This window comes from Symphalangus syndactylus, chromosome X (genome assembly GCF_028878055.3).
Source record: "Symphalangus syndactylus isolate Jambi chromosome X, NHGRI_mSymSyn1-v2.1_pri, whole genome shotgun sequence".
Classification (NCBI taxonomy): domain Eukaryota; kingdom Metazoa; phylum Chordata; class Mammalia; order Primates; family Hylobatidae; genus Symphalangus; species Symphalangus syndactylus.
The window spans coordinates 84,476,853-84,502,618 of record NC_072447.2 but is presented as its reverse complement, the minus strand read 5'-3'; the positions used below and the strand labels follow the sequence as shown (position 1 = coordinate 84,502,618).

General features: G+C 35.1%; 1 protein-coding gene across 9 annotated transcripts in view; it reads left to right on the top strand.

Annotated features, from left to right (window-relative positions):
* ATRX (ATRX chromatin remodeler) overlaps positions 1–25,766 on the top strand; it is a 295,245-nt gene that overhangs the window by 106,424 nt on the left and 163,055 nt on the right. For 5 of the 9 annotated variants that reach the window (XM_055268557.2, XM_055268552.2, XM_055268555.2 and 2 more), the window contains 5 exons: positions 1,194–1,261; positions 1,602–4,675; positions 9,901–9,973; positions 21,392–21,525; positions 22,596–22,772. In XM_055268557.2, coding sequence (XP_055124532.1) covers positions 1,194–1,261; positions 1,602–4,675; positions 9,901–9,973; positions 21,392–21,525; positions 22,596–22,772 — 3,526 coding nt within the window. The remainder of the gene's footprint in view (positions 1–1,193; positions 1,262–1,601; positions 4,676–9,900; positions 9,974–21,391; positions 21,526–22,595; positions 22,773–25,766) is intronic. The other 4 variants (XM_055268554.2, XM_055268558.2, XM_063634671.1 and 1 more) reach the window with 1 other exon arrangement.

Sequence of the window (25,766 nt, the reverse complement as noted above, 5' to 3'; positions counted from 1 at the left end):
ATTCTTTAAGTTATTTAAAAATGTACAATTAAGTTGCTATTGACTGTAGTCACCCTATTTTGCTATTAAATAGTAGGTCTTATTCTTTGTATTTTTTTGTACTCATTAACCATCCCCACCTCCTCCCTATCCCCTCACTACCTTTCCCAGCTTCTTGTAACTGTCCTTCATGACATCCTTCATTAGTTCATCCATGAGTTCAATTGTTTTGATTTTTAGATCCCACTTATAAGTGACAACATGCAATGTTTGTCTTTCTGTGCCTGGCTTATTTCACTTAACATAATGATCTCCACTTCCTTCCATGTTGTTGCGTGTGACAGGATCTCATTCTTTTTATGGCTGAATAGTACTCCATTGTGTGTATGTACCGCATTTTATTTATTTATTTATCTGTTGATGGGCACTTAGGTTGCTTCCAAATCTTTGCTATTGTAAACAGTGGCCCAGCAATCATAGGAGTGCCAGTATCTCTTTGATATACTCATTTCCTTTCTTTTGAGTATATACTCAGCAGGTGGATTGCTGGATCATATGGTATCTCAATTTTTAGTTTTTTTGAGGAATCTCCAAACTGTTTTCTATAGTGATTGTACTCATTTACATTCCTACCAACGGTATACAAGGGTTCCCTTTTCTCTACATCCTTGCCAGCATTTGTTATTGCCTGTCTTTTGGATATAAGCCATTTTAACTGGGGTGAGATGATATCTTATTATAGTTTTGATTAACATTTCTCTGATAATCAATGATGGTGAGCAGCTTTTCATATGCCTGTTTGTCATTTGTATGTCTTCTTTGGAGAAATGTCCAGTCTAATCTTTTGCCCATTTTTTGATTGGATTATTCGATTTTTTCCTATAGAATTGTTGGAGCTCTTTATATATTGTGGTTATTAATCCATTGTCAGATGGGCACTTTGCAAAATGTTCTCCCATTCTGTGGGTTGTCTTCTCATTTTGTTGATTGTATCCTTTGCTGTGCAGAAGCTTTTTAACTTGATGTGATCTCATTTGCCAATTTTTGCTTTGGTTGCTTGAGCTTGTGTGATATTGCTCAAGAAATCTTTGCCCACACCAGTGTCCTGGAGATTTTCCCCAGTGTTTTTAATTACTTAAAAAAATAAAGTTTTTGTCCTTTATGAATGTTATCAATTTTGAATTAAATTTCCCCTTCCTCTTTTCTTTTAATAGAATTGCTTTAAGTATTACATGAGTGATGATATTAGCCGTGACTCAGATGGAATGGATGAACAATGTAGGTAGGTAATATAGATGAGCTAACATTCAGTGTTTCCTACTTTTGGGAGGAATTGTTACATAATCATTTATGAGGTTTGTCTTTCATAGTATCATCATTGATGTCTTTAATGAAAGATTGTTCTTTTCCATAAAACCCTGGGTTTATGTCTAAGTTTCTAATAAAGAGTAAGCAGATGACCTAAATTACCACTAAAATTACTGGCAGTAAAATTTAAATTGCATTATAACGAAGAGATTAAAATGAGTTTTGTTGGGAATAATGTTTATTTTTATTTTTTTACATATCTTTTCAGTTTCCTGAAAGAAGGGAATAATGTTTTAATCTTTAAAACATTTCAGATGGTGTGCGGAAGGTGGAAACTTGATTTGTTGTGACTTTTGCCATAATGCTTTCTGCAAGAAATGCATTCTACGCAACCTTGGTCGAAAGGAGTTGTCCACAATAATGGATGAAAACAACCAATGGTATTGCTACATTTGTCACCCAGAACCTTTGTTGGACTTGGTCACTGCATGTAACAGCGTATTTGAGAATTTAGAACAGTTGTTGCAGCAAAATAAGAAGAAGATAAAAGTTGACAGTGAAAAGAGTAATAAAGTATATGAACATACATCCAGATTTTCTCCAAAGAAGACTAGTTCAAATTGTAATGGAGAAGAAAAGAAATTAGATGATTCCTGTTCTGGCTCTGTAACCTACTCTTATTCTGCACTAATTGTGCCCAAAGAGATGATTAAGAAGGCAAAAAAACTGATTGAGACCACAGCCAACATGAACTCCAGTTATGTTAAATTTTTAAAGCAGGCAACAGATAACTCAGAAATCAATTCTGCTACAAAATTACGTCAGCTTAAGGCTTTTAAGTCTGTGTTGGCTGATATTAAGAAGGCTCATCTTGCATTGGAAGAAGACTTAAATTTGGAGTTTCGAGCGATGGATGCTGTAAACAAAGAGAAAAATACCAAAGAGCATAAAGTCATAGATGCTAAGTTTGAAACAAAAGCACGAAAAGGAGAAAAACCTTGTGCTTTGGAAAAGAAGGATATTTCAAAGTCAGAAGCTAAACTTTCAAGAAAACAGGTAGATAGTGAGCACATGGATCAGAATGTTCCAACAGAGGGACAAAGAGCAAATAAAAGTACCGGTAGTGAACATAAGAAATCTGATAGAAAAGAAGAACCTCAGTATGAACCTGCCAACACTTCTGAAGACTTAGACATGGATATTGTGTCTGTTCCTTCCTCAGTTCCAGAAGACATTTTTGAGAATCTTGAGACTGCTATGGAAGTTCAGAGTTCAGTTGATCATCAAGGGGATGGCAGCAGTGGAACTGAACAAGAACTGGAGAGTTCATCTGTAAAATTAAATATTTCTTCAAAAGACAACAGAGGAGGTATTAAATCAAAAACTACAGCTAAAGTAACAAAAGAATTATATGTTAAACTCACTCCTGTTTCCCTTTCTAATTCCCCAATTAAAGGTGCTGATTGTCAGGAAGTTCCACAAGATAAAGATGGCTATAAAAGTTGTGGTCTGAACCCCAAGTTAGAGAAATGTGGACTTGGACAGGAAAACACTGATAATGAGCATTTGGTTGAAAACGAAGTTTCATTACTTTTAGAGGAATCTGATCTTCGAAGATCCCCACGTGTAAAGACTACACCCTTGAGGCGACAGACAGAAACCAACCCTGTAACATCTAATTCAGATGAAGAATGTAATGAAACAGTTAAGGAGAAACAAAAACTATCAGTTCCAGTGAGAAAAAAGGATAAGCGGAATTCTTCTGACAGTGCTATAGATAATCCTAAACCTAATAAATTGCCAAAATCTAAGCAATCAGAGACTGTGGATCAAAATTCAGATTCTGATGAAATGCTAGCAATCCTCAAAGAGGTAAGCAGGATGAGTCACAGTTCTTCTTCAGATACTGATATTAATGAAATTCATACAAACCATAAGACTTTGTATGATTTAAAGACTCAGGCGGGGAAAGATGATAAAGGAAAAAGGAAACGAAAAAGTTCTACATCTGGCTCAGATTTTGATACTAAAAAGGGCAAATCAGCTAAGAGCTCTATAATTTCTAAAAAGAAACGGCAAACCCAGTCTGAGTCTTCTAATTATGACTCAGAATTAGAAAAAGAGATAAAGAGCATGAGTAAAATTGGTGCTGCCAGAACCACCAAAAAAAGAATTCCAAATACAAAAGATTTTGACTCTTCTGAAGATGAGAAACACAGCAAAAAAGGAATGGATAATCAAGGGCACAAAAGTTTGAAGACCTCGCAAGAAGGATCATCTGATGATGCTGAAAGGAAACAAGAGAGAGAGAATTTCTTTTCAGCAGAAGGCACAGTTGATAAAGACACGACCATCATGGAATTAAGAGATCGACTTCCTAAGAAGCAGCAAGCAAGTGCTTCCACTGATGGTGTCGATAAGCTTTCTGGGAAAGAGGAGAGTTTTACTTCTTTGGAAGTTAGAAAAGTTGCTGAAACTAAAGAAAAGAGCAAGCATCTCAAAACCAAGACATGTAAAAAAGTACAGGATGGCTTATCTGATATTGCGGAGAAATTCCTAAAGAAAGACCAGAGTGATGAAACTTCTGAAGATGATAAAAAGCAGAGCAAAAAGGGAACTGAAGAAAAAAAGAAAACTTCAGACTTTAAGAAAAAAGTAATTAAAATGGAACAACAGTATGAATCTTCATCTGATGGCACTGAAAAGTTAGCTGAGCGAGAAGAAATTTGTCATTTTCCTAAGGGCATAAAACAAATTAAGAATGAAACAACTGATGGAGAAAAGAAAAGTAAAAAAATAAGAGATAAAACTTCTAAAAAGAAGGATGAATTATCTGATTATGCTGAGAAGTCAACAGGGAAAGGAGATAGTTGTGACTCTTCAGAGGATAAAAAGAGTACGAATGGTGCATATGGTAGAGAGAAGAAAAGGTGCAAGTTGCTTGGAAAGAGTTCAAGGAAGAGACAAGATTGTTCATCATCTGATACTGAGAAATATTCCACGAAAGAAGATGGTTGTAACTCTTCTGATAAGAGACTGAAAAGAATAGAATTGAGGGAAAGAAGAAATTTAAGTTCAAAGAGAAATACTAAGGAAATACAAAGTGGCTCATCATCATCCGATGGTGAGGAAAGTTCTGAAGATAATAAAAAGAAGAAGCAAAGAACTTCATCTAAAAAGAAGGCAGTCATTGTCAAGGAGAAAAAGAGAAACTCCCTAAGAACAAGCACTAAAAGGAAGCAAGCTGACATTACATCCTCATCTTCTTCTGATATAGAAGATGATGATCAGAATTCTATAGGTGAGGGAAGCAGTGATGAACAGAAAATTAAGCCTGTGACTGAAAATTTAGTGCTATCTTCACATACTGGATTTTGCCAATCTTCAGGTATGCAAAAATAAATAAAAAATTCATAATTTGTACTTCCCTCTCTTGAATTCTACATTGTTTAGTTTTCCCTGAAGCTAATCAAATTTAGGGTTACTACTTAGGAGAGTACCACTTAAAAATTATTTAGGAGTTTATTAAAAAAATTTCCTTATTTATTTTTATGCTGCCATTGGAAGATATTTTGAACATTGCTAGTATTCAGTATCAGGGATCCCAAATTTGTTGAGTAAATGACAAAATTTCTTTATGAATGTTTAGTGCTTTTCTCTGGAGTAATGAGCAGAAAGAAAAGCAGACTGGTGCTAGTGGTTCAGTAGCTATTTAGTTATATAATGGAAGTGAGTGCTTGGTACTGGTATGACATGGTGTGTCAAAATTTTAACTGCCATGCATATGGCTTTTTAAGTTTGAACAGATAACTTTGTGTCTCATGAAATCCCCTTTAATTATTTTTAATTTGCCTCATTAAAACCCTTTGTTGTTGCTTATTAACTAGTTTCTAATGACATGAACAAATGTTTTTCTTTTAAAAACACTCAAAATGAAGGAAGGAAGAAAATCCAAACATTAGCTGGATTAGCCTACCCTGATGAGGTAGAGTACTAGGAACATTAAAGTTTGGGTCAGCTGGTGAATGAAAATACTTTTATGAATTAGTTAAAATTAATCTTTAAAAATTTATGAAAAATAATTTTAAAAATAAGTTTTTATTATTGAAGTTATTTTAAAAATCAGTTGTGTATTAAATGTGTATTGGTCATTTGTCTTTTTTTTTAGTCAGTAAGACCTGTCAGTTCTATGGATACTCAGAATTTATTTGAAAATTTTTATAAAGTGGGTTTTACGTAAAATTGTATTTCCAACATAGGTAGAATTTAAAAATTTTTCCTTTCAGTTTTTATGTTATAGTTTTCAATTTATTCCAATTGGATTTTAATGGAATTAATTTGAATCTTGGCTATTTTTTAAATTTTAATTTTTAATTTTATAGAGGAGGTCTTGCTATGTTACCCAGGCTGGTCTTGAACTCCTGGCATCAAGCAATCCTTCCACCTCGGCCTTCCAAAGTGTTGGAATTACAGGCATGAGCTACTGTGCCCAGCAAAATCTTGTTTTTTAATAAAACTTTACATTTCTTTTATGGAGTACTTATGACTTGACTTGAAAACCACATGTGATATGCATGGTGTGTGCTTCAATTGAATGCTCTGCTATATCAGATGACTAGATGGAGCTCTGTTTGTGTGGCTATTGTAACTTCAAGTTCACAGTTTCTTACCTGAAATTCTTGGGGTCTACTGTGTTTCAGAATCTGCAACTTTTTGGTTTTTAGAAAAATAATAGAAAGCAGTTACTATATATTTTATAAAAGCTCCAGTGGGGCCTGATGCAACACCAAATAATCAAACACATAGTATTTCTGCAGCAAAACATTTGAAGATTCACATTTAAAAGAATAAGCAGTTTAGACCAGGTTTTGCTGCCAGATTGTCTTTGGTACCCTCTTACAGAAACTTTCCATTTTGAGAGTGTTTTAGATTTCAAAATTATATATAAGGGATTGTGGACTTATATTAAAAATACAGAATCTAATATTTACTTTGATGTCAAATCAATGTTTTAGTTGTTAGGTTAGCTGTGAAAATCCTTATTAAGGATTAGAGTTTAAGAATAATAAATTGTGTTTAAAAATTGAGTTAAAAGTCCATTAAAAATTATATGTCACTGAGCTAATTTTATTTCTGGTTTTATTTATTTGGATCTTCTCTCTTTTTTTCTTAGTCTCGCTATTTTTAAACTTTGGAAAATTGTTTTCTGTGATTAAACAATTTCACTGGTGAAATCAATATGTTTGATTTCAAGTATTTTACTAATTAAGATCTCACTTGATTTATTGATACCTATGAAAATTTCTGTTATGCACATCTCATGATGAGAATTATTAATATTTAGTGTATTAATTAATATGAATTCATTAGGCCTTAAGAAGGGATGGTGATATATGGCAAATACTCAATTGATGCATCTCTTGATAATTACTTATCTCAGCACTGATCTAGATCACTGTGTTCCATTTTGATTTATTTAACTTTGATCTTAAGGACAAATAGGCTGATGGGGAGTAAACTTTTTCTCAGGTGTGTATCAAGAGAAACTTTGAGAATTCGTCACTTCAGCAAATGCCAATCCTTCAACTGCTTGGTGAAATAAGCCTTGTTGAGATTTTCTTTACCCTGGATATTTTTGGGGACTAAGCTGATTATTTGGGATGAAATAAGAAAGAAGATAAATTTGTTAGGGAATTTAACCTGTGAAAAATTGGGCCTTGTCAATAGAAACAAGTAGAATAGAATAGGAGTGTCTTGAAAATAAGCGCTATATGAAAAGTTCTGTTTTTAAAGATAAGTTTGCATGTGAGCCAATGTTATGATATTCCTTCAGAATTTACTTACATGCTTATATAAGCATGCTAAATTTATGTACTCCTCTGTCTAACTTAATTTTAGGTCACAGTTTTAGAAAGTTAAAAGAAAAACCCTGCCCGCTATTGAGTTTAGAGGATTCCAGTTTATTCGCAGTATTTGGGTATCATATTACAGCTACAGTGTTTTCCTAGAAATTGGGGCTTGGTAATGGCATGAATAACCAAGATGAAGAACATGGTCCTAGGAGATTGCAGTTTAATGCAAGACAGACATAGAGAAATCATTAAAAAATGTAACAGAAGAAAGATATAAAACTAGAGCAGGGCCTGTAATCCCAGCACTTTGGGAGGCCAAGGTGGGTGGATCATCTGAGGTCAGTAGTTCGAAACCAGCCTGGCCAACATGGTGAAACCCCATCTCTACTAAAAATACAAAAAAAAAAATTAGCCGGCTGTAGTGGCACACACCTGTAATCCCAGCTACTTTGGAGGCTGAGGCAGGAGAATCGCTTGAACCCAGGAGATGGAGATTGCAGTGAGCCGCGATCACGCCACTGCACTCCAGCCTGGGTGACAGAGCGAGACTCCGTCTCAAAACAAAAACAACAACAAACACAACAAACTATAATGGGGCTACACAATAAATGGCAAGTGAACTATTTAAATATTTGGGGAAATACTTAGAAGAATAGTTGGCATTTGAACTTCAAAGGATAGGTCAAATTTTGAAAGGTGTAGTAAAGAGGGAGTGACAGTACTATTACTAATTATATTTCATTTGAAGATTGGTCTGTTTGAATGAGATATTTATTGTGAGTTTGCTGGGATATTATGAAATCTCTTCTGTCTCTCTCTCTCTCTCTCTTTTTTTTTTTTTTTTTTTTGAGTTGGAGTCTCACTCTGCCACCCAGGCTGGAGTGCAGTGGTGCAATCTCGGCTCACTGCAATCCCTGCTCACTGCAACCTCCGCCTTCCGGGTTCAAGCGATTCTCGTGCCTCAGGCTCCCAGGTAGCTGAGATTACAGGTGCATGCCACCACATCGGCTAATTTTTGTATTTTTAGTAAAGACGCGGTTTCTCCATGTTGGCCAGGCTGGCCTCGAGCTCCTGACCTCAAGTGATCCGCCCGCCTCAGCCTCCCAGAGTGCTGGCATTACAAGCTTGAGCCACCACGCCTGGCCTTATTTAGTGTATTTCTATCCTGAGCCTGTAGGTGTCTGTTTTCTTTATAGATTTTTTCCTCCATTTCTCTTCAACATTTTATTGTGAAAAACATTTAAGTATACACCAAAGCATCTACCATTAATATTTTACTGTATTTTCTTGATAACATCTCTATATATCCTTCTGTCTATCCATCAGTGTATCTTTTTTTTTTGCCTTTTTAGCTTTTTATTTTGCATAATTATAAATCCACAGGAATTTGTAAAAAAAAAAAATACAGGAAGGTCTTAGATACCCTTTACTTAGTTTCCCTCAAGGGTAATATCTTGTAACTCTAGTACAGTGTCAAAACCAGAAAGCTGAAGATTTATTCAGATTTTACCAGTTTCACATGCACTCATTTGTGTGTGAATAAGTATAGTTCAATGCAGTTGTACCACATGTGTATCTTTGTATAATCACCACCACACCCGATATATCAAACCAGTTCCATTATCACAAGACTCCCTTGTGATACTGCTGTCCTTACCTCCATTCCTGACATCTGGCAACTAGTAATCTGTTCTTCATCACTGTAATTTTGCTATTTTGAAATGGAATCATGAAGTATATAACCTTTTGAGATTGGCTTTTTTCACTTAGTATAATACCCTTAAAATCTTTGATGCATTTCAAATTAAATGGTAGACATCAGCATACTTCTGAAATACTTAAGCATGCATAGTATTAACCTACAGTTTGATATTTCAGTTTTTCTTTTGAAGTAAAATTTATATAGAATAAAATGCCCAAATCTTAACTTCTTTAGATTTTTTTTTTTTTTTGAGACAGAGTTGTTACCCAGGCTGGAGTGCAGTGGTGTGATCTTGGCTTACTGCAACCTCTGCCTCCCAGGTTCAAGTGATTCTCCTGCCTCAGCCTCCCTGGTAGCTGGGATTACAGGCACACACCACTATGCCTGGTTAATTTTTGTGTTTTTAGTAGAGACGGGATTTTGCCGTGTTGGCCAGGCTGGTCTGGAACTCCTGACCTCAGGTGATCCGTCCGCCTCGGCTTCCCAAAGTGCTGGGATTACAGGCGTGAGCCACCTTGCCCGGCCCTCTTTAGATTTTTAATCAAAATATAGAAATGTAGCTTTTTATAAGAAATAAGTTTTACTGTACTGAACTGTATCTCTGGGTAACTCAGGTCACAAATACCATACACATTCAACTGCATTTTAAAATTACTTGCTACTACCAAAATATTAATACTGGTTTTGCTATTCCTCGAAGATACAGCACCAGTTAACGTCAAAATTAAAATGGACCCGTATGAAGGTTATTGTGGCAAGAAACTTATGCTAATATGATGGCTGTTTATACAGAATTGTTACTGAGAAGGGTGGACTTTAAAAGCCTTGTGCCCTGGGAAGGAACTCTGAAATATATAAGGTCCAGCTATTTATCATTTTACTGCTGGCACTTCACAAATAACCTGTTAGGTTTTCTATAAGAATGCTTTTTACTCATATTTTGGAGTCCAGAGTTTAGACCCCGCTGCTTTAAAGTTTTTGGCTTTCAGTTTTATTTTACATGGTTTTAATTATATAGCTTATTTAAAGCTAATTTTAAGTACACTTTTTTCCCTCAAGGAGATGAAGCCTTATCTAAATCAGTGCCTGTCACAGTGGATGATGATGATGACGACAATGATCCTGAGAATAGGTATGATTCCATCTGTAAGGACTTTAAAAAGATTATAACACACCCTAGGCATGGGCACAAACAGCAGCAACGGAACAGCAAGCAGGTTGTAAAAACCAGGAGTGCCTGCCTTAGAAAGACTCGCTCACAGTCTTCCTGCAAGTTTGAAACAAAGGCCAGAAAATGGGCTAAAACTCAGAAACCTTAAGAGAAAGTAATATCATTATTTACACACCTAGCATAGGGTGTGTTATAAATACAGAACTGTCAATTTTATGTTTCTATGTAAACTGCAATAATTTTTTGGAATAATTTATTTTGACAGATTATTGATGAAAGTAAATCATATCTCAATAAATTGGTAACAACAGACATCTCTACGTTTGACTATTGTTAATTGCCATCCAATATGGTGGTCCTATTTATTAAGGCCTGTTGAGAATAAACAAAAAGATTACTCAGATATTTAAGGTTAAGAAATTGCTTTCAAAATAAGTGTCAATTTACAAGGTATCTAGACTGAGTTAGAGTTTAACCAGCAAATAAAATAGAAATACACGGTATGAGAGCATTTACTTTAGTAAGACTTAATAGGTTTAAATGTCAACAGTGTAGCCTATACAGATATACTTAAGTAAGGGGTGGCTGGGTGAAGAAAAAAAAAAACAGTATCAGTGTAGTGAAGAATAAGGAAAACAACAGTATTAAAGACTATAGCTATAATGTTTCAACATAACTTTTAAACACTTCCTGGACAATAGCATACCCCGTGCTCATAATCTTCAACAAGAAGATACTGTGGTATAGTGCATGGAATTTTGGAATAATGGGCATAAGGGTATCTGATTTCTAACATTTTTAACAACTGTCTGTGTCATCATGGGCAAGTGACTTGACTTTTTGTCAAAAATTTACTATATTTAAGAAGAAAAAGTTGGGCGAAATTTTCTCTAATTCTAGTACCAAAACATCCATGATAGATTTGAGATGATTTCATTAAAGAGCACTACATTAACCAGTCATGTATTCCTAATAGTAAGTTCTAACATTAAGAAAACATAAAAATATACATGTAATTTTCTGTCATAATTTTGTAAGAAATTAACTGAGTTAGTAAATGCCCTGGGTTCAGCTGTTAGTTTCGCTCTTTTATATCTTGCTGATGCTGTTAGGTTTCTCTGTTTCAAAGGTCAGCATTCTGCTAATTAACAGAAGAATGTTTTTATTAAGGTGAATGAACAGTTTTATTTTACACTTTTGAATAGAGCTTAATTGTGGACACAAATATTCAGATTCTGCTTGCCTACTTTTCTAAATTCAAAAATGTATATCCATTTATTTTATGGGATAGGTGGTAGGTTCCAGAATGGAGTGATAAGGGCATACAATTTATTCATCAGGGATTTTACATTATATCATCACAGCCAGATACTGAAAGCATTTAAAATTTTATTCTTTTTTAAGATACTTTAATTTTTCTTCATTTATATTTGCTACTATTTGATTTTCTGTACATCATGAGGCCTCAGATGTTACTGAAAGGCTAATAATGTTTTAAACATTCTATATCTTAATTTAACTGTGAATGATTTACTTTTATTTCATATTTAACCACCAAATAAGAGTGTTGTTAAGGTATAATTTTTTTGTGTGTGTTAGAGTTTGTCAAAATATAAATATCATTTTCAACTTTTAAGTTACCTGATCATATCTCTGTGTAACTGGCAAGTATTTTATTGGAAAGTATCTTTAATTCCACCTTGAATTTGTGATTAAAAAATACAACCCTGTTGAGTACTTTTGAGAAGAATTGAATTTTATCTTGAGCATGTCTCTCTATACTCAGTTTAATGTGTTTTTATAAAATATACAATTTATTAACTTGTTTAATATTCGCTATACCAAAGAGATATCTAATACCCATGGGTTATGTAGTCATGATGGGGATACAAATACTTTCTTGCACTATTTTAGTATAGATTATATATTTGAGCATATTTGAGTATGCACTAAGCAACTTAAAAAATTCATTTGCAGATCACAATTAAGTCTTAGAATTATTTTTCTAACTTCCTAATTTTTGAGTAGGTTGTATTTTGGTAGACAGCATATTGTAATTGTATGTAAATTTGTACACAATTGTGTGTAAATTGTGTATAAATCTTATATGCTTTGTCTTTTTAGCGGTATTGTAATACATTTTCAGTGTTGGTGTTTATGAAGCGATAGTGTATTATTGCAAGTGGTTAACTATTTGGATGCAATAAATTTTTGTAAACCTTTTTTCTTGTTCAAGCATTTAATTTTAATAATAATGTTACTTTTTTATATCATGAGAGTCGACATAATTTGTTATTAAAATATAGAGGCTAGTTTGTAGCCAAAGAAGTTTTGAAATTTTGAAATTTAGAACGTAAATACTTTTAATTCCCCTAACATATATAATTATATATATTTGTGTGAAAGTTTTGCAACAGATTTGACTACTGTTTACTTTTTTCTGTTTTAAAGCTATGATAGCTTTTGAGGGCATTTTAAAAACTTAGTCATATCCTGAATATTTTAGTAAATGTGAATACATTTCTGTTTTAGCATACTATTATGTAGCATCACTCATATTTGAAAGTAAATGTATACTATTATGAGACAGAGTGGTCTAACCTATAGATTAATTTCTATTTAATTGGATTTACTTAATGAACAAGGACAGAATATTATAGGTTGATCAACACTTGTATGTTTCTGGTTTAGCTTTTTATAAAAAAAAGTAGACTAATCATATATTTTGAATTTTATATAACTGAAAATTTATTTCAAATTTTTAGAGCTTAGGCTTTATGTAGTTTTTCAATGGCAGAATAATAATACCAAATAGGTTGTCAGGTTTTCAAATTTATACATGTAATTTTAAAGTAATATATTTGAATGTGCCATTAGGGTAGGGTTTCATTGGCCTTTCAAATACGTGTTAGTTGGATTTTAAATTGGTTCTTTCTTTGAAAAGACATGTATTCATATAATTTATTTCAATTCAATAATTAGGCTGGCATTGAAAATACAACATAATTCCTTTATATGTTCAATATAACTGGGGATATTTTGACCAAACATTTTCTAATAATATCATATATTTTAATTTAATATCTGTACTGGGAATGAGCCTCAAGTAATACGATAGTAGTGTGTTCAAGTTTTAACAGTATTAGTTTTGAGGATTAAACTAGGCTTGTCTTTAGAGACTGCCTACTGAACAATCACTGAAGAGACCATTTATCCCAAAAAAAGAATTACCTTTTGAAATTTCTTTATTCGTTTATCTTGCAGGATGTGAGAAATATTTACAATTGAGCTTTTGAGAGCAAAAGACCAAATTGCTAGGTTTTTCTAAATAAGCATTCTTTCTCCCTGACAACTTTGACTAAGAGCTGAGATTTCTACATAGATGTCTGCTCCCCTAACAAACACATTTACTTTATTGTTGAAATGTGCTTAATTGGGTCTAGTAATACTCCACATTTTTTCTCATAATTTCTCTGTGGGTGCGACTAAATGCTTTTTTTTTCATAGAAGTGAAATTTGATGTGGAGATTGCTAAAAAAAATTGTCCCATTGTTATGTTTAATTATATTGGGACTAGACCATAGCATTTTAAATTTCCAACTGTTGTTGTATCATTTGATGATAATTTTGTGTTTCAAACTAGAAAATATGCTAATGATTTTTTTTTTCCTACTGGCTTGGTGTGGGTATTCTGTTGATGAAGGCTCTGTACTGTTAATCCAGCATATTTTCGGAGGAAACTAATGATTTCTGGATGTTATTTATGCCTAAGAAGATATTTAATGATTGTTTACCTGATTTCAGCACAATTAATGGCATGGGTATATCACAAGTCCCTTAATCGTTTGATGTTCACTCTGCTTTCATTTTAAACACTTTTTCAAATGTCTGTCTCCTACACATGGTGTCTATTCTCTATGCAAATTTGCTAAATTTGGAATAATTTTTTTCTGTGTTTTTTTTGTGGTAGTTCTGTTTCGTTAGCAAAACTTCTTTGATTCTCCTTTATTGTACTTGAAAAACAAAGGTGGCATTTTAAATTAAGTATTTTACTTGTTTTCCCATTTGAGTAAGGGTTTTAAATATCTAGCAATTTTATGGTAATTTTTTTTTCAATTTCCTTTGTCTATATAGCACAGGTAAGTATTGCAAGTCATTTAAGTATAACACAGGTGTCCAGCCAGTAGATAGGATCTACTTGTAGATATCTGAACTGGCTGTAGTTGTTACTGGCTTTCTTTTTTCTACTAGAATTCCCAGTCAGGAAAGACATATGATGTGTAGTGGTGACCTTTGTCCTTCTATGGTCAAGATTTAAACATTATAACCAGTGTTTCTTTCTTGTTCTCTGTTCTTTGGTGATATTGGGACTTCCAGAAAATAAGAAATAGGTCTTCCTCAAAAAAGAAAAAGAGAAAAAGGAAGAGTTTGGATTGCTAGTGTTAGCAAAAGTGATTAATTTTTCTGACTTAGTATCCTTTGTCTTTAACTTTGAAATTTCAAAATAAAATTTTGAAATTTGAGATGAATAAATTCTGTGTTTTCATTTTTCAAGTATAAAAATATTGAACTAGTTATTTAATATGATCAAATTTCCCATATTAATTTGAGTATATTTTTTCTTGTTAAAATGCCTCTAAAACTGGTTTAGATTTTTGTATAAAATTAGGGAATACACATGTTATAATTCAGGCCTATGAAACATAGCAGTCTGTATGAATTATTAATAACTGTGGGTTCTTAATTTCATAGTTTTTATTGTTCTACCTCCAAGATTTTTTTAAAAGGTCATTTGATATTAATTTTCCTGGTACCCTCACCAAAAAGGATACAGAGCTACTTTTCATTAACTACCCACACTGTAGGATTTGTGACTAAAAAAAAATATTTCAAACCATTGTTTAGCTTTTTGATTATTTGGTGACTTCATTATTATTTCGTGAATTCCACCATTTTGGGGTACAGATCATTATGCCTTAGTTTTATACATATATATATATATATATATATATATATATATATATATTTATTTATTTATTTTGTTTTTGAGACAGAGTCTCGCTCTGTCACCCAGGCTGGAGTGCAGTGGCATGATCTCGGCTCACTGCAGCCTCCACTTCCTTGTTTCAAGCAATTCTCCTGCCTCAGCCTCCTGAGTAGCTGAGATTACAGGCACCCCCCAGCACACCTGGCTAATTTTTGAATTTTTAGTAGAGACGAGATTTCACCATGTTGGCCAGGCTGCTCTCGAACTCCTGACCTCAAGCGATCCGCCCGCCTTGGCCTCCCAAAGTGCTGGGATTACAGGCATGAGCCACTGCGCCTGGCCAGTCATATTTTTTAATAGAAAACTTAATATCAAGATACTAATTTTGAACCTGAGTTAAAATATATACTAATATGAATTTTGAAGAATTCCATATTCCATAACTTTTTTTTTTTTTTGAGACGGAGTCTTGCTTTGTCACCCAGGCTGGAGTGCAGTGGCACGATCTCTGCTTGCTGCAACCTCTGCCTCCTGGGTTCAGGTGATTCTCTTGCCTCAGCCTCCCAAGTAGCTGGGACCACAGGTGCCTGCCACCATGCCCGGCTAATTTTTGTATCTTTAGTAGAGACGGGGTTTTGCCATGTTGGCCAGGCTGGTCTCAAACTCCTGACCTCAGGTTATTCGCCTGCCTTGGCCTCCCAAATTGCTGGGATTACAGACGTGAGCCATCGTGCCTGGCCACATGTTTTGTTTTTTAATTCCTATCCCTTAAATATATGACATTTATTAAAACAAAGCCTCACACCCTACTAAAATATTTAACATTCCTTGGCTATACTCCTTTGAATTATTTTACATATTAAACTTTAAAATATGGTGTGGTGCTTTAGTACTACATATACTTAGGTACCTGTAAAGAGCATGCATTTAAACCCATTATCTTATTTAGAATTCTGTTAATTAAGTACTCTATTATGATATTGTACACGAAAACCAATTTTTAAGCAAATTTTATCACCTTGGTTATGGATGCCCAGTATTTTGGCCTTCTAAAAATATATTTTTTTCCAGCAATTTTCTTCAAACCTGTTCTCAGAACCTCTTAAAAGATAAAATGGTAATTGTAGAATGTATCTCAGATGGCCTAACCGTGCATTTTAGAGTGCATACTGGATTAAATATGTTTAAAACTCCTTTTATAGTCTTTAAAAAATCAAGCTGGGTGCAGTGGCTCACACTTGCAATCCCAACGCTTGGGGAGGCTGAGGTGGGAGGATCACTTGAGGCCAGGAGTTTAAGACCAGCCTGGGCAACATAGTGAGACCCTGTCTCTACTAAAAAAAGAAAAAGTTAGCCAGGCATGGTGGTACCTGCCTGTAGTTCCAGCTACTCAGGATACCGAGGCAGAATGGTTGCTTTAGCCCAGGAATTCAAGGTTACAAGGATCTGTGTTTGTGCCACTACATTCTAGTCTGGGCAACAGAGCAAGACTGTCTCTAAAATAAAATTTTTTAAAAATTAAAAGCTTGAATTCTTGCATTTCTAAATACATAAATTTGAAATATGCGAAATACACATTTTTAAAAATGGGGGTCAGCGCGGTGGCTCATGCCTGTAATCCCAGCACTTTGGGAGGCTGAGGTGGATGGACCACCTGAGGAGTTTGAGACCATCCTGGTCAACATGGTGAAAGCCTGTTTCTACTAAAACTACAATTAGCTGGGTGTGGTGGCACACACCTGTAGTCCTACGTACTTGGGAGGCTGAGGCAGGAGAATTGCTTGAACCTGGGAAGCAGAGGTTGCAGTGAGCCTCGCGCTTTCCAGGTTGAGATTGCGCTACTGCACTTCAGCCTGGGTGACAGAACAAGACTCTGTCTGAAAAAAAAAAAAAAAAAAATGGGATCGTCTGTATTTGCCCAGGCACTCATTAGCATACAAGTGTTAACAAGTAGAGGGTATAGTGCTGGCACAGTAAAATTAGTAGCAGATTGGGATTTAGGATCTTAGGTTCTACTCCTGACTTTGCCACTAGTTAGCTTTGTTTCTTTGGCTGAGTCATTTCCTGTATCTAAGCCTGTTTCCTCATCTGTAGAATGAGAAAACTCTAAGGTTTGTCCTTCTAGCTCTAACATTTTGTATTGCTTCTGTTATGGCTCGAAAGCTCCCTGGTGCAAGAGGTCCTTCTCTTGATTGCATTTTAAGAAACTCAACATTTTGAATTATTGATTTACCTATCAGCAAGAGGTGGTTTACTTTCCTTTCCTGTTTGAGTGCTTAAACAAGAGACATTACTCATTTCCTTTCTAGATAGGATTGGAGTTAATAAAGGCTTTCTTGGCTTTCTCCTATGTTTTTTTTTTTTTTTTTTTTTTCTGATTGCTTGTTTGTCATTGTGTTGTTGGGCTCACTTCTTATTATTTTATTTGTGCTTTCTTTTAGTAATGGTGTTATCTTGGTGTTCATTATGTACTTTGGAAGACTTAGTATATGTGGGTTTTGGGGTCCTATTTATTTTCTCATGCGCCAGTTCCGATCATTGTTTGTTTGTGGGTTTTTACCCTTCCTCCCATATTGTTTTGCTTTCTCCCCCTCTCCCTTCCCTCCCTTTCAGGAAAATGGAGGAGTGGCTCCATTACTTCTGGCTCTGCCCAGGTTTTCTGCCACAAGAGTGGCACGGCCTGTGCCTCTAATGCTTCTGATAGAGTCGTGACTGCTTTGGATGCTACAACTGCCCCAAGATGTAATATTGAGCATTGAGATTCCAGGGGCAGTACATCGTCCTGGAAAGCCTCAAGAAAGGAAACTTCAGAGCAAACAGAATCAACTAGGGATCATGACTATACATCCATCACATGCATACCAGCATGGGTCCAGCCAAGGCCTCCAAAATGATGCTTTGCCAGCCTCAGCTGGTTCTCAAGTGATGATATCCTTGAAGTCTCTGTGGCCCGTGACTCCAGAGTTAAGGTAGTGGAGTTTCCCTTTAAAGCATCTCACAGCAGGCTTTGTAGATGGGACACATCTCATTTCAACATGCTTGCTGACTACTCAGGTTGAAGGTCAGCCTCAGCCCTTAGGTCCATTAAATTAAGTTCTAATTTTGAAATGTAGGGTATTATAGGCTAGGTTTATGATAGACTGGGTCTTTGGCATATTGGACTTCAGTAATAACTTATGCAAAATGATTCAACTTACTCTTTTTAGGGCTTAATTTACATAGCTATAAATTAGGTTTTCCTTTGGACAAAAGGTGTTAGAGGGCAAAAATAAAGCCTTTAGCCAGGTAGTCTCCATCACTCTGTATACAATTTGTGATTTGGAGAAAAATGACCTGAAGTTTGTAATTTTTCGGCTTCTGAATGTACTATGATTGTTCTATATGTTATGATCTTACTGAAAGTTGTCGCTAAGTTGTAATTCTACAGTATGTGGATCTGATTTCACTTTATATGATTTATTAATAGATATACAATTGTATTTTATCTCATGTACATCATATTTCTTAGTTTAATGACAGTCCAGAACTTGAGAATGCATTAAGTAGGTTTACGTATTGTGACTTTCCGTTTTTTAGTAGACATATTCTTTGGAGACTAGGATTTGAAAGAAGAAAAATTATGTGATTTGCTACAATTAACAACCAAATCTTTATAGTTAATAGGAATTTTTTAAAGACTTTTTTTGAACTTGTAAACACAAACTGAAATCAGGTTGTTGAACTAGCCTTTCAAATAACTAGATTAGGAATTGTATTTTTTTGTTGGCTGTTTAGTGTTCAACCCAAATGATGGTATGAGATCTTGTAAGTAAACTGTGTTTTTCCATTTCTAATCTAGTATTCAATGCTTCATATATTTTATACACACATACACACATATTTATTCCTCCCAAAATTCATTATTCAGATTAGTTTGAGGAAGTTTTTCTGGGTCCATGAGAAATGACAGTGTAGTATTACTAAAGATGGTTTTAATATATACCAACAGAAAAAAAAAGTGCTATGCCAGACATAGAAATTTGCTGCTAACATTTTATTTTAGTATCTTCTAGTCTTAGGGACATACAAATTTTAGAAGTTTTTAAAATAGAACTATATTGCGGTTTATAAATTACTTTTTCACTGAATATTAATAAATATTTTCTATCTTAATCTTATTTAGAATATCATTTTAATTTCTATCTCTTATGGATAATCATGTGAAAATACTGTTTAATCAGTTTCTGATATTGAATGTTTAAACGTTTTCTCACCCTTTGCTATTGCAGACAACATTGTAATAAACATACATGAATTTTTTTTTCTTTTGAGATGGAGTTTTGTCGCTCAGGTTGGAGTGCAATGGCATGATCTCAGCTCACTGCAACCTCTGCCTCCCGGGTTCAAGCAATTCTCCTGCCTCAGCTTCCTGAGTAGCTGGGATTTCAGGCACACACCACCACACCCAGCTAATTTTCGTATTTTTAGTAGAGACAGAGTTTCGCCATGTTGGCCAGGCTAGTCTCGTACCCCTGACCTCAGGTGATCTGCCTGCCTCTGCTTCCCAAAGTGCAGGGATTACAGGCATGAGCCACCACGCCTGGCTGAAATTTTTTTTAAAAAGATGATTTTAGAGAATTTTTCCAGAAAGATTTATTTCTTCAATTTAAAGGGTTTCCCTTTATTCTGAAACTGTTTCCTAATTTGAGGAGGGTATGTTGTAAATAGTCTTTATTTTATAAAATGATGAAAGTAAATGGAATTTGGGTTTAAATTTCTTTTTTTTGGCAAAATGAAAAGTTGGCAACTCTGTATTTGTCTCATTTTAAGAAAGCTTACAGTGTGCAAACAATTGATCTAGAAATGTAAGAGCAAAACTTTATAGCTCAACTTTAGTAAGATTTAAATTGGTGTGATCTAATCTTCACTTTATTGAAATACAAATCCGGGCAGAAATCCTCAGAAAAGCAAACCCATCTGTGGCTTCCTTTAGCAATTGATGATTCTCTGTGTTGTCTAAATATTTCTGATCCATCTGTTTGAGGGAGAAAGCACCAAAAGGCATATAATAAACATTTATGGAAGTGATTGCCTATTTTGCTTCAGTCTATTTAGATGCCTTTGCTATGCATCTTTGAATATGAATAGTAATGAACAATCTATCTGTCAAATAAAATTTAGGAGGCAGCTAACATGCATTAATATCTCCTGCCACTAAATGAATTCTTCATTGAAATGTGGGTGTATGCTAAGAAGTATAAAGAGGGGTTTCAAATCCAGAAATAACAAATGTTCCATCATCCCAGCTACAAGTTTTTGACTTAGAGAGTCAGTCTCCATTGCAGAGAACATGTTTATCCCATACAGATTAGCTCATGGCAGACTGTCAGGATCATGCCATCTTCTGTTTGAACTTTTCTGTAAGCTATTTTCTTGTTACTGTGACTTGTGAATTTATATTGAAAGGATACCAAGACTTATCAAAACATCTTGTCTTGCACAAAAGCTGTATGATTGCTTTTATCTTACATTTTCAGTTATTTTTCTTGAGTATAAACATGGAGATTTCCTAGGAATATATTTTATTTTAACATATGATGGTAGGAGTAAAAGTAGTGTTTTCTTATGCTTTTAGTAATTGATTTTTCCATTAGCAAATTGGTCTTTGGGGAGCATCTTGAGAAATTTTGTTGTGAGTGAAGCAAGTGCACTATTTTTTTTTTAAAGTAACCCATTTATGGTAATTCGTGTTCTTTTTACCATGTATGTAATTAGTAGCACTCATGTCCCTTCTTTCCCCTGTCTTGAATATTATTAGAGATTACTTATTGCTGTAATACCTAACATTTGTGTATGCTTTCATCTGGTTCACAGCATTTATGTAGTACATTGAAATTAAGGTCCAAAACTATCATCTTCTAGTTTGAAGCAAGGTGTCGTTATATAGTGGTTTATTACACATTGGTTTTCCAAGAATATATTTTGCTGTTGAATAAAACCTCTCGTGGAGTTTTATCTTGGAATGCCATTTATCTGAACAAGTTCATTTACTGTTGTTGACCTGTCTGACATTGTAGTTATAGGATGGTGTCAGCAAAGCAAATAGAGGATTGGAAGGTTATGCAGCATCAAATTGCAATTGGTAAAAATAGTCAATAGAATATGTCCTTCAGAGTTTTCAATATATTGCAGAATTGTATAGAATTGAGAAATAATAAGTGTAAAGAACATTTTTAAAAGTTTTTGTTTATAGCTTAGGTTAAAACATGGTTTTGCTAGTTGTTTATTTACAATATAAAATCTATTGGCACATTTATTTCTATTTTGATGCAAAGAAGTCTGTTTTTGTTTTTAATCTGGTGTATTTCACCCCCAGATATATAGTTCTTTTTTTATTGTTTTTTACTCTCAAGAATTGCCAAGAAGATGCTTTTAGAAGAAATTAAAGCCAATCTTTCCTCTGATGAGGATGGATCTTCAGATGATGAGCCAGAAGAAGGGAAAAAAAGAACTGGAAAACAAAATGAAGAAAACCCAGGAGATGAGGGTGAGCTCCCCAGAGAGAAGTTTATAATGTCATAATTTGATTCCTTGACTAATTCAGTCTTTGAAGAATATCTGACCAAGAAATATCTTAATATGGCCCAGTGTGGTAGCTCACACCTGTAATCTCAGGACTTTGGGAGGCCGAAGTGGGTGGATCACTTGAGGTTAAGAGTTTGAGACCAGCCTGATCAACATGGTGAAACCCTGTCTCTACTAAAAGTAGCTGGGCGTGGTAGTGCGTGCCTGTAGTCGCAGCTACTCAGGAGGCTGAGGCAGGAGAATCGCTTGAACCTGGGAGGCAGAGGTTGCAGTGAGCCGAGATCATGCTGCTGCACTCCAGCCTGGGTGACAAAGCGAGACTCCATCTCAAAAAGAAGTAGAAGAAAAAAAATCTGTTAATACTTGCATTTGGAGTTCATGAAAATGTTTAAAACTTTATTACCACGGTTTCTCTTGAATATCTTGTAATAATTATGGAAGTTACTCTAATTTTGTCAGTTACTGCCAATAAACAGATGATTTTTTTTTTTTTTTTGAGACAGAGTTTTGCTCTTGTTGCCCAGGCAGGGGTGCAATAGCGCAATTTTGGCTCACTGCAACCTCCGCCTCCCAGGTTCAAGTGTTTCTCCTGCCTCAGCCTCCCGAGTAGCTGGAATTATAGGCATGCGCCACCACACCCTGCTAATTTTGTATTTTTAGTAGAGACGGGGTTTCTCCATGTTGATCAAGCTGGTCTTAAACTCCCGAACTCAGGTGATCTTCCCACCTCGGCCTCCCAAAGAGCTGGGATTACAGGTGTGAGCCACTGCACCCGGCCCTAAACAGATGATTTTCAAAGCAAAATATTTTATACCTTACAAAAGGTTCTATAAATATATAGGTGATATTTAGTCAATAATAATAGTAATATGTCAAGTCTGATGTGTGAGATTACCTGATAACACCAATGATACCAAAGTATGTGTATAACTCTGATTTTTTTCATAAGTTGAAGTAGTTGTCAACAGGCAAAATAGATTTACAAGGCATTTTAAAGGCTGAAGAAGGTTTTATTGATTTATTTTCATTTAGAAGCAAAAAATCAAGTCAATTCTGAATCAGATTCAGATTCTGAAGAATCTAAGAAGCCAAGATACAGACATAGGCTTTTGAGGCACAAACTGACTGTGAGTGACGGAGAATCTGGAGAAGAAAAAAAGACAAAGCCTAAAGAGCATAAAGAAGTCAAAGGCAGAAACAGAAGAAAGGGTAAGACGTTTTAATTCCGAATGTAAAGAACATATTGGACCAGGCACAGTGGCTTATGCCTGTAATCCTAGCACTTTGGGAAGCTGAGGTGGGTAGATTGCTTGAGCCCAGGAGTTTAAGACGAGCCTGGGCAACATAGGGAAACCTCGTCTTTATGAAAAATAGAAGAAATAGCTGGGTGTGGTGGTGTGCACCTGTAGTCCCAGCTACTTGGGAGGCTGAGGTGGGAGGATCACCTGAGCCCCGGAGGTCAAGGCTGTAGTGAGCAGTGATTGCACCACTGCATTGCAGCCTGGGCGACAGAGTGAGAACCTGTCTCAAAAACAAAAACAAAAACAAAAACAAAAAAAAATACTGGTTTTGTAAACTAATTATACTAATGAAATTTAAGTATATGGCCAGGCATGGTGGCTTATACCTGTAATCCCAGCACTTTGGGAGGCCAAGTTGGGTGGATCACGAGGTCAGGAGATTGAGACCATCCTGGCTAACACGGTGAAACCCCGTCTTTACTAAAAATACAAGGAATTAGCTGGGTTTGGTGGCACACGCCTATAGTCCCAGCTACTCAGGAGGCTGAGGCAGGAGAATCGCTTGAACCCGGGAGGCGGAGGTTGCAGCAGTGAGCTGAGATTGCGCCATTGCACTCCAACTTGAGTGGCAGAGCGAGACTTTTTCTCCAAGAAAATTAAAAAAAAAAAAGAAATTTAAGCATGTCTGCTCAAACAAGTGACCACCTATATTAAGCAAATGTCGGTACACTGGCAACAAGTATACTATCACATGAGATTAAAATTAATGATTTAGAGTGGGAAGATAACCCAGAAACTTTAGATGACACAAAGAATATTTTTAACCTTTAGATTATAAAGAGAAATAAATGTGATTTAATAAATAAAATAAACATGTAGAAAGTATAAGATTGCATGCAACTGCAAAAACAGTGCTTTCCTGTAGAAGGGTAGAAAATGAAATTAATTTGGGTAAATTTATGCAAGCTTATATGCAGAACTTGACTGGCATATAGTCAGAGTAGATTTCCATTTCATTAAAAGCCTGGGTCCTTTTGCATTGAGGGCTTACATGTTTCCAGCAATATGGTGGGCATTGAGGATACAAAAATGAATAAAAATGTATCTCAGTGATTCTGATAGGTAACTAGGTTTGGCAGTCACTGGTTTAGTAAGAATTATTGACCTTTATATTATACAAAATTATAGCACCACGAGGGACATTTTATGTAACGTAATTATATAATGTGGCACAAAGAAGGGCTTCTTTAGCTTCTTGAGGGGTGGGAGTTACCCCAGAGAAGGCTTCACAAAGAAGGCTTTTACCCAACAGATTAAATTCAAAATGTGGGAGCACGTAGATTGTTGTGAAGATTTACAATACAAGCAGGGAAAAAAAATTTTAAAACCTGTGTAAAATGTTGGCACATGATGGATGGGATACAATTAATATAGTATAAGCTGCTCTGTAGATAGGAGTAGGGAAAGGAACAACAGGGGATGAAGCTGGGCCTGTAAAACAGAGACCAGATACTGGAGATCTTTGTAAGCCTGTGTTTTTCACACTGGAGTACTGGGTCGTATACCAAGGTGTACATCTCTTTGGTGTCTCTTATTTTATTTGAGGTTTGGGGAAGGTAATTTTATATTAAATGATATATATTGGGTAATTAAATGTGATATTTGCCTGCGAATTTTGGGTAACAAAAAGTCCAAATAATTTTTTTGTTGTTGCTGTGGTTGGCTTTTTGATGACTAGGGGTAAATTTTGAAGACTATTGTTAGTACCCAACCCATGGATGGCAGATGAACTCTTCTTTGCCAACTAGGAATAGGAACGCATTTTTGCAAGTGTTTGGGAAATATAATAGGCTCTAAAGGATGCAGAGCCATTGAAAAGTTTTTTTTTTTTTTTTTTTCAATTACTGTATTTATTTTTGAACTCAGGACCTCTGGTGATCCACCTACCTCGGCCTCCCAAAGTGCTGGCATTATAGGCGTGAGCCACCATACCGGCCTTATTTTTAAATTTTTTGTTTAACAGCTATATTGAGATATAACTCACAAACCACACAGTTCACCATTTACAGTATACAATTTAGCAGTTTTTAGTATAATCATAGAGGATTACCACCACTTTAAAAAATGTTTTATTTGAAATGTATGTACAAAGAAGTGCACATTATCAGTAAGTAGACATCTTGATGAAAACGTAGGGCACCCAGATCAAGGAACAAGATGTTGATTACTAACACCCAAGAATCACAATCTCAGCATGACCACTTTTTTCCCTATTGAAAGATTTTAATCAAAGATATCATATGATCAGATTAGTTCCTTACTATTCAGTGAGAATGAAGGCACTGAATGTTTGGAAGGTATTGCTGTAGTTGATGACAAATGGGGTTGTTGGAGAAGAGGAAGATTGACTTGAGTCTTATAGGAGGTTGAATTGTTAGGTCTTCTTAATTGATATGAAAGGGAAAAGTCTACAATGAGTGTCAGGTTTTTAGAGTTGTCATGGTATATGTACAATATCACAAAAATAGTTGAGATTATTCAGTGGAGTTGTAATGTTTTACAAATGGAAAGCTAAGAACATAGTCTTGGAATCCTAAACATTTATAGGGCTTTTGGGCAAGAGTTATTCACTAAAGATGAGGAGGAGAAGTTCTTGCCACACACATATACAATTAATATGTCATGGACATTTTAATGTTAATAAATAATAGTACATCATTTTGTGACTACTTGTCTTATAAATTTCTTTATTATTATTATTTTTTTATTTTTTTTGAGTCAGAGTCTTGCTTTGTTGCCCAGGCCGGAGTGCAGTGGCGCGATCTTGGCTCACACTGCAAGCTCTGCCTCCCGGGTTCATGCCATTCTCCTGCCTCAGCTTCCTGAGTAGCTGGGACTACAGGCGCCCACCACCATGCCCGGCTAATTTTTTATATTTTTAGTAGAAATGGGGTTTCACCGT